This window comes from Abramis brama (genome assembly GCF_963993115.1).
Source record: "Abramis brama genome assembly, chromosome: 2".
NCBI lineage: Eukaryota > Metazoa > Chordata > Actinopteri > Cypriniformes > Leuciscidae > Abramis > Abramis brama.
In genome coordinates, this window is record NC_139964.1 from 14845643 (window position 1) to 14856133 (window position 10491).

General features: G+C 37.2%; 1 protein-coding gene across 1 annotated transcript; it reads left to right on the top strand.

The window, feature by feature from the left end:
* The first annotated feature begins 3293 nt into the window (after window positions 1–3293).
* Window positions 3294–10370, top strand: LOC311078344 (uncharacterized protein). Its single transcript, XM_084107112.1, has 3 exons — window positions 3294–3360; window positions 5355–6280; window positions 7275–10370. The coding sequence occupies exons 2-3, from the start codon at window positions 5403–5405 to the stop codon at window positions 7888–7890; spliced, it is 1494 nt and encodes a 497-aa protein (XP_083963238.1). The 5' UTR covers window positions 3294–3360; window positions 5355–5402; the 3' UTR covers window positions 7891–10370.
* The last annotated feature ends 121 nt before the right edge of the window (window positions 10371–10491 follow it).

The window sequence follows — 10491 nt, forward strand, 5'->3', positions numbered from 1 at the left end:
AAATATATAAAGATACAAAATATAGTTTTGGGTATAGGACCTATGCTACTTAATAAAGATGATGCATACTTATTTAGAATGCTGAGAATTACAGCTTTTAATGCAATCTTTTTTTGGAGAAAGCAAGAATCCCCAGTTTTAAATGAGTAGATGTAATTTCTAAAGTACATTATGGAGAGGATAACATGAAATTAAGAGCAAATGTATACATTTTGAAAAGATATGTGCAACTCTAAAATCAAAGAATATTCCATAAAATAAAGGAATATATATTAGCCTACATTAACTACATTTTTATATAACCCTCCCTTTTATTTCTAGTTATTTGTTATTTTATTTATTTACTTATTTAATATTGAATATTTGATATTTAAATAATATTACTTGAATAACTATTAGGAATTATGTGTCATTATAAGAGTTTGATATAAATATGTGAATGTTAGATTTTTATTAATATTTATTTATTGTTTTTTGTCTTTTCCCCCTTAAATCATATGTATGTATGTTGGTGGGTATTATCACAAAAGAAAAAAAGTAGAAGGAAAAATAAGGAATATTTATTGGGGGAAAATATGATGTCTTTAAAGGAACTGTCCATTTGTATAATTGTGTTAAATGTGTTTGAATTGAAAGACATAATATATATATATGCTAAAATATTTGTTAGTTGGACATTAGATGTCCCTTATTTAGAATTTTAAACCTACAAGTGTATTTTTATGATAGCAATAACTGTAAAGGGACTATTGTAATGGGGTAAATCAAATGTAGGCTAATATACTGTCAATTGACCCTTCGCTAAGCCCCGCCCTCCTTAGTTACTGTTGCTACGCCTGTCAAGCTTTTGCGCCTGGCACGTCTATTACAGTATGTATGCACTGGTTTCAGACATTCCTAAGGAGATAATTAGTCATTTTTGGCAAACAGGTGAAAATATGAGAGTGCAATACTGCAGTATGCATTCGAGGGCTATATCCACGACATAATATGCAAACGATTAGAGAATAATTTCATCAAAATTGAAGTTAAAGCATAACGTTAGGTCCCAGCGCAAGCAGCAACCGCCTCATATGCTGACCATTCAAATGGGAAACACACAAATTTGAGGAACAGCTATATGCATGCCCAGCAGGGTAAGTGAAATTTGAAAATATTCTAATATTTATAAAACAAACAGCTTATCCATATGTATTGTGGAATAAACACAAGACATTAGCCTGACCACTTTGCAATGATAACATTCTCCCGCTTATATTTTTAGCGCGCCAGGCTAACCTTACTGCTCACACGTCGGACTAACTTACTGTTATGAACTGATTAAGTTTGCATACCAACCTTTTCCTTGGAGATCTCCGGCAAGCCCCGTGATGTTCCCTGCTTTTACTAACTACAGTACCTTTTACTTTTACTAGAACTAACGGGAGAGTCGCGATCGGATTGGGGTAACGGTTTGGCCGTCGATTAACAAAATGTTGAAATATATTTTTAAGTAACGTTAAGTTATGTCAGTGAGCCTCCGTCTTACCTTTAATCACACTGCTTGATCCACGAGCTGGACAATAACTTTATTCTAGAGCTGCTATAAAGCCAAAACACTTTACTTTTAATTTCCTATTATCAATGTAAAGCTGCTTTGGAACAATCTACATTGTTAAAAACGCTATATAAATGAAGATGACGCCCGGCATTTCTCCCCTTGGGTTTTAGGTTTCGGGAAGGGAACAAAATCCACCACCCCGTCCAAACTTTTAGGATACCGGGTATCAGATTTGCACAATCCATACGCACAACGCTTCGGCATGTTTCCCTCTCGCTCGAAAGCTTGCCAGACCTCCCGCGCCTAGTTACGGTTGCTAAGCCACGATTGGCCTGTGGCGGTTTTCGGGCGTGGCTTAGCGAAGGGTCAATTACTAAGCTCAGATTCATCTTACCAGTTAAAATTTGTACTGTGCTTTTGTAATTATTTATTTTTAACTTTGTGATTTTAACTTCTGCTTTACAAAGCTTTTTTTAGATTGTGTTCTAATGTTCTATTAATAATCATAAACATGTACTACAGCTGCCAAACAAACCAGAGAGAAATGTATTCATAAATCTTTAAAACAATCTAATTAAATCTTGGGCACAAAACATTCAGCCAGTAAAAAAAGAAAACCTGCAGTATATATATTGTATTTATCTATCTATATCTATAAATACAGTACATATATATATATATATATATATATAGAGAGAGAGAGAGAGAGAGAGAGAGAGAGAGAGAGAGAGGTCTATATTGTCTAATTTATCATTGTAGCCTTATTTAAGTTGATTTTCTGTATACTGTGTATTTATTTTTGGACTAATAGTGGTTAATAAAGTCCAATAATGGTATGAGAGAGTGTCAGTGGTAATATCATTGTGTTCTTGTTGGTCGGTGTTAGAGGATCTGTGTAACAGCTGAGGCTTAGCCTGACAGTTAGCCTGCCCTGGACCAGGCTAGTTTCCCAGCATAAGTTGCCAGGGTAACTGAGTTTGAACTATTTTAAGTTTGCTTTATGAAACAGAATCCACCCACAATAAGTCTGACTAACCAAAATAAGCCTGGCTTGTATTCTAATCTTGTTTTATGGAACAACCCTCTGCTCACTTCCCAACGCTTCTGTTTACGGTCGAGTGAGTGAGTGAGTGAGTGAGTGAGTGTGAGTGTGTGTGCAGGGCCGGATCTACCATACGGGCAATCTGGGCACGTGCCCAGGGGCCCTTGCGCAGAGAGGGGCCCTCCGTGATCGGAGTTTTTTTTTTTTCGCTACATAAAAAAAGGGAGCGGCACTCGCACGCAAACACAGAGAGAGAGAGAGAGAGAGAGAGAGAGAGAGAGAGAGAGAGAGAGAGAGAGAGAGAGAGAGAGAGAGAACAGCACCTGTGGTCATATACTGATGTCTGTGCCCTAAAGACAGAGAAAGATCTCAATCAACCACATTCTGATCATGCCTGTCAGTCACCCGCTAAACACACACTTTCTCTCTGCGTTTAGCCTATAGCCTACCTTTAATAAAACTATACATTGCTTAATTCATAATATCACGTTCAATTCAACGTGTTTCTCGTCGTTTCTTTGTAATGGTCAGTGTATCACCAGCGATCTGTGTTGAAAGCCCGAGTGTTTTCCGAGTAGCTGCAGGCGCGTGAGTGTTGATGTATCCTCGGGGCTCCTCAAGCCCCGCCCCCTAAACACGTGACCCCGCGCGACGGGTCGAGCCGGTCTGTGTGTGCGTGTGTGTGTGTGTGAGAGAGTGTGAAACAGACAAGACGCTCACACGCCCCAAACAAACACCTGTTACAGGACACGAGCTTCTGCTGTCGGACGTGTGCGAGGTAAGAACAAAATCAGACATTTATCAGTCAAAATAAGCTCAACAAATGAGTTTCAGTGACATAAACTAGTCTTTTAGGTGCTTTATCACACGGTAAATAAAAAAAAATATATTTAAATATACAAAATAAACAAAACAGAACTGAGCAACATTTAACTGTTACAATAAGTGGAGTTGTGCACGTTTCTAATACGAAATCAATCATACCTACGACTTCATATCCATCGTTGTCATAAAAATGTAACTAATAAACAAACAAAATGACCTGTATTATTAGTCTATATAATGATTTTACCGTGGTAACTGCAGGCTAAATTAAATTTAGGTGTATATTAGGTTTACCACGGTAAATCATTACAGTGCCGTTTAAGGTTTTTAAACTTAAGACAATCACGTGTACTTGTATAAGTGTAACATCCTAAGTTTAAGCAGCAGTTAAATGCATGTTTCTAATATGAAATGAACCATATCAATCGCTGTCATAAATAAACAAAATGACAGAATTGGACATCGTTTCATGAAGATCCCGTATTATTAGTCTATATGTCATGATTTTACCGCGATATAACTGCAGGCTAATGGAATTTTGGTGTAAATTAGGTTTACCACGGTAAATCATCCTACATTTAAGCAGTAGAAGTAATTATGTAAAAGAGGGTTTATCCGAAAATGAGTGACACCAACTCGCACAACCAGCGAAACCTGAACGACCACATGTTGCGACACAGGTGGGACCGAGAGGAGGGTTTCTGCAAATAAAGTAGGCTATGGTTTAAAAGAGAGGAAGATAAGACTGAAAAGTAAAATAAAGTGTCCAGTGACTGAAGCTCATGCAAACTAGCATGACTATAGCTCTTCATTTCCATAGTGGGTTCGCATTCACTGTCCTCAGGCTAGAGTTTCACCAGCGCTAACAGCGGCTATTCAAACACCACTGGACATTAAAGACAGGACCGCTTTTATTCAAATAGCCGATAAAGCACATCACGTGATGTTTTCTGGCCGCAGTAAAGGCAGAATTGCGAGATAATAAACATGCAAGTCAGAATTGTGAGACAAAAATACCTTTTTTTTTGTTTTTTATTCTGTGGCGGAAAGAAACTTTAAACCAGCGTGACAATAAATGTTTGCTGACTGCGAGTCGACATGCCAACCTTACTAATGTGCTCAAGGGACCATCAAAATACCTTGAATTGTGTCACTTAAAAATGCATATTTCACAATATTTCTGTTTTTACAGTTGGCTACTTCTTTCAAAAACTCTCACCAATCACACACTTCTGAACTGTATTCAACACAGCGTGTGTCATCAGTAAAAGAGATGATTAAACCGCAAAAAAACATTTATTTTCATGTAAATAATGGAATGGAAAAAATTTTGAAGCAAAATTGAGAATTATGAGCTTTTACCATATTAATAATACTGCTTCATTTAATATTCAACAATATCATTGATCTGCCTGCATTGACACTATTATATGAACTGAGCTGGACGATCACGGTTTTCTCCAGATCGGATATATATATATATATATATATATATATATATATATATATATATATATATATATATATATAACTTTTTTACATAAAAATGAACCATCACTGAACTTCCTTAAGCTGGACTGTGACACTATTTTCTTCTAGAAACAAACTGTGTTGCATTATTTTCCTGTTATCTCTGTGAAGCTGCTTTGAAACACTCTGTAAAAAGCGCTATAAATAAAGGTGAACAGCTTCAAGATTTAAAGGCACAATATGTAAGTTTTGTGGATTAAAATATCCAAAAACCACTAAAATAATGTTATATATTTTGTTGCCTTGTGCACTTTATCCCAAATGTTTCCAACAATGTTTAAAGGTGTCTTGATTTGATGCAAATCTTAACCATTCTGGAAGAGGATTTAATAGACCAAAGATTGTTTATCGTTATCACCTGTTTTTTGTTGTTTTTACCTCAATGTCCATGAATGGCCTAAATCCTTCTCTTTACAGGGTCATTTATGCGTTTCTGGGTTTAAAAACGACCATTATCCATTATCCATGGCCACGATGGACATCCCCGTGAAGGAGCGTAAGCCGAAGAAACCTCACTACATCCCTCGTCCCGCTGGAAAACCCTTCCTATACCAGTGTTTCCAGTGTCCCTTCACCTGCAACCAGAAATCCCACCTGTTCAACCACATGAAGTACAACCTGTGTGACGTGTCCATGTCCGTGAGCTCCCGACCCGGCAGACGAGAGGAAAACAACCCCTCCGCACACTCGGATGAAGACGAGGAGGACCTGGAGATCCCAGTGGATCCGTCACTGGAGGTCCCAGTGGATCCGTCACAGGAGATCTCAGTGGATCCCTCAGATACTCAAACGGTGTCCTCATCCAAGGAAACTCCCGGGACCGTGTTCAAACCGGAAGCGATTCATCCTCTCACTCCCGTGTCCGTCTGGAGGCCTCCGGTGTTGTTTACCCCCGGCGCTCCGAACCTCCTAAACGAGCCACTCCATCAGGAGCGAGCCGAAGATTTCCTGTATCATCCGGGGTTTCATTTCCCGTTCCCTTTCCATGCTCATTACAACCCATACATCTACGAGCCGGTAGCTCATCCGTACGTCACTCGCGGACTCTTCCCACAGACGTTGTTCCCTGTGGCGTTCCCGGGGGAGTGTTTCAGGAACTGCTACACGATCCCGACTCCCGGCTTCCCGTATGATCCGTACGCGCTCGTGGTGAATCTGACGGGGAAGGAGGTTCAGGCGAGTCCGGAGACGGGACGATCCGCTGCTGGATCACCGGACAGACCCGACGGGTTTGAGCATTCCCACTACATGACATTCCCACTACATGATGAGGCTCCAGCCAGCCAATCAGAGAAGAGGGTCGTGGCCACACAGACACAGGAGGACTGGAGTCTTCCTGAGAGGTCAGAACATCCACATTACATTCAACTGGAATATTCCTGAGGACAGAGCTGCAACAAATTAATTACTGATTAAATTCAATTAATTTATTTAAATTTATTGATAATATATAATTCTACAAATTATTATGGATCATTTTACAAATGTTAAATTAAAATAAAAAAACAATCACCATGAGATCAGAGTACAAATTAATTAATTATTAAATGATTAATTGTAACTTTTTATGATATATAATTATAATTTAACGTTATAAATAAATTCACAAATAATTAAATTTAAATGACATAAAAATATAATCTCCCTGAGATCAGATCTTCTACAAATTAATCATATTTATAATCAATGTTTCATTTTACAAATTATTAAATTAAAATAAAAAAAAATAATCTCCATGAGATCAGAGTACAAATTAATTATTTATTAAATCAATAATTGTAACATTATAATTTGTATTATATAATTATAATTTTACACATCATGGATAAATTGACGAATTATTAAATTAAAATTACATAAAAATATAATCTCCCTGAGATCAGATCTTCTACAAATTAAATACATTTATAATAAAGTAAAATAAAGTTATTATGGATAATTTTAAATTCCATTAAAAAACTTAACAGTACTAATATATTGTTTTAATTAAATGATTCATTTTAACATTTATTTATCATTTACAATTATAATTACGCATATTATTTTTGATAATTTGACTAATTATAAAATAAAATATAAAATCTCCTTAAGGTACATATTCATTATTTATTAAATTATTAATTTTACAATTTATTATAATTTGGGTAATACATAATTAGAATTTTACAAATTAATATTTATAATTTTGCAAAATATGAAATTAAAATTCATATTACTTTTTATAACATATAATTTTAATTGATATAATTATAATTATTGAATAAATAAATAAATAAATAAAATACGTAATCCCATGTTTAAATATATTGACTTGTGTCTTGTTTCTCCTGCATTCAGAGAGATGGAAGGAGCGGGAAACGACGATACTTTGGTTCCTCTCAACCTCTCCAGGAGAGACAGTCCTCTGAACCTGTCTATGAAGATGTCTCTCGGCCAATCACAGAGCTGCTTGCTGAAGCAGGGGATTATGGGTGCTGTGACATCACAGGAGGACGATCATCTATCTGTAGAGAAGACAGCAGCGTTCGCTCTCTGTCAGCTTTCTCAGTCCGCGCCTTCAAACTCACACGTCTCAAACCTTCACACTTCAGTCCAAAGTCACATGGACCTCAATGAAAGCGCTTCCACTCCTCCAGATGTTAAACCAGATACAAATGCAGGAAGCGCCGCCCCTTCTGCTGAAGACTCCGCCCATTCTGCTGAAGACCCCGCCCCCTCTGCTAAATACTCAGCCCCTTCTGTGGGAGACTCCGCCCCTTCTGCTGAAGACTCCACCCATTCTGCTGGAGACTACGCCCCTTCTGCTGAAGACTCCACCCCTTCTGCTGGAGACTCCGCCTCCTTGTCAACTGTTGTGTTTCAAACGCGGACAAAAAGACACGGAAAACGCAACTTGAAGAGAAAACAGACGAGTCTCAGCAAACACAATCTGAGGAAGAGAATTAGCCGTTAATATCTGAAAATCACAGCAGATCAATATCAATAAAGCCTGTAAATAAATAAGAATATTTTATATAACCAACAGTTCACATGAGCTATATGAAGTAAAACATCATGTGAAGCACTGAATTATATTTATATAAAACACTATTTTTTTTTTTGTCTTGTGGTTTCATGAGGTTTTCATGCTTACACGTATAAAATAATAAATACTCAAAATGGTGTGGAATTGCTCCTTTGCGTCCATAAACACTCCAGATATTAGTATTAGTAATACAAGCCTGACTGAAGATCATTGAAACACAAGCCTGGACCATATATCTGAATATCTGCACGCGAAAGCAAGAGTTTACGCCGGCCACACCCACACCCACACACACACACACACAGAGTGAAGCAGGTGCACCTGAAACCAGCCAAACCGCTAGAAAAAGTGCAGGTTCAGACATGTGAGATCAGTGAGACCGTTAAACCTCTCTCTCTCTCACACGCACACACTCTCTTTCTCTCTCTCACACACACACACACACACACACACACATTAATAACTATAAAATAATTATATCAAGCATAATTATTCATAACCGCATGCAATTCTACAAAAATAGTGTTTAAAAAAATAATGTTTAGTGGAAAAATACTGGTAATTCTCTCATCTCGCGTATAATTTACACATCACATCCTGAACAAAAGTTCAAATACCTCAACGCATCGGAAACGAATGGCTTTAAATATCAGAATATCCTCTTGAGTTCACTGTACATTACAGACATGATTAATATTCATCAGCTTTAGAAAGAGCGACCTCTGCTGGACACGAGACGCACTGTTTCTGAGAGCCGAGGGACAGAACATGGAGCGTTAAAAGTGAATAACATTCATTTATTAGTGTCTTTAATACACACCATTAACTGATAGTAGATTGAAGGATTAACCTGGTTCTCCTGTACTGGGACACACACTCATCACCAGTGATTAACAGTAAAGCTGGTCCTCGATCTCCAGTCTCGTTCTGAGTGGAGGAAATAACAGCATCGGATCATTCATTACTCGACTCGTCCTCTCAGAGTTTTGATTGGCTATGGGGTTCCTGTGGGTGGCGCTCCTGAGATCCAGACAGGAAGTGAGGCGCCAGCCCCAGTGCATTGTGGGACTGTCGGTGAGACAGGAGCTCGGTTACAATCAGCGCCGGATCTCATTGCACACGATCCACTGATTCGAGGCAACAGAAAGGAGCGTGTTCTCGGTGGAGATTCATCATGTTCCTGAAGTGTCTTCAGTCCTGAAGTACTGACATGTAATCTCTCGGTGGGTTCATTAGCAGCATGCTGTTCCTGTGCAGCGAGAGTAAAGCGCTGAGCCAGGGTCATATTAAAGTCAACATGAAACCACATTCACAACCCATCATGTGACAGCATCAAGGGTTTATCAGTCAGGAGTGGAGCGGATTGTGAGAAGTGAACGTTGCACACCAGAATGGCTATTATTGCTGTCGTCTGCATTATGTTAGCCAGCGTTGAGTTACTACATCAACTATGTGCAGGAAACCGCCTACATCAGTGGCTTTATAATGCCTCGGTAACTATGTGGCTATTGGTTTAGATTATTCTCCCCACACATGTGACCTAGATCAGGGGTTTTCAAACCGCAACCATCAGATTATAGGAAAACAGTGAAAAAACTGTCAAATAAATAAATAAATAAAATTAAATTCTGAATAAAAAAAAAAAGTACATAAATTAAATACATAAGTAAGATTAAATTTATAATTAATAGTAAATAAATTTTTAATGTAATAAATTGGGTCTTTACTAAGGCTGCATAATATATCGGAAAACAAATTATATCGCAAATTGGCTGTGAAACTGTGAAATCGCGTGAGTTGCGATTTAATTAATGATATGCGTATAATACATGTTTAAACGTCATCAGAACGTCATTTACTGTGAATAAAGTGGTTTTGTGAGTGTCACGCGTGTAAATGAACATACAGCGGCTTCACCCTCGAGCAGGCGGCGCACTCATTAATGCGGCAACCCGGCAAAATAAAAGCTTGACGTTTACCGTTTGCAAATTAAGACGTAAATATTAGTATTGTAATTTTACAGTATTTTTATTTTACAGTACAATAGTATTATTACAATATGTTTAATATATTATTTATTTAAAAAACTGTATGAATGTGACCTATAAAAACTCAAGTGGAAATACTTAAAAAACTTAAAACCTTAAGTTTCGAGTTGGTTCTCGAAATTTGGAAAACTTCTCCAAAATCATTCAGCCCTAAAATGATTTTGCACTTTAATTTTTTGTCTTTTTTAATGTTCTACACCACTGCACTCCCCAACAAAATCACCCTAATCGCTTTAACATGATTATTTTTCCTCAAATAGAGCTATTCTGAAAGATTTCTGTATTTTTCATTCACAATATATATCGCAGAAAAGCAAAACATCGCAAAGCCAGTTTTTTCCAATACTGTGCAGCCCTAGTCTTTACATGCAAATATAATAATAATATTATATAATAAATAAATAATAATAAGTAAAAAAAGCTACATTTATAGCAATAATATTTATCAAATAATATTTTACACATAATTATAGTATTACCT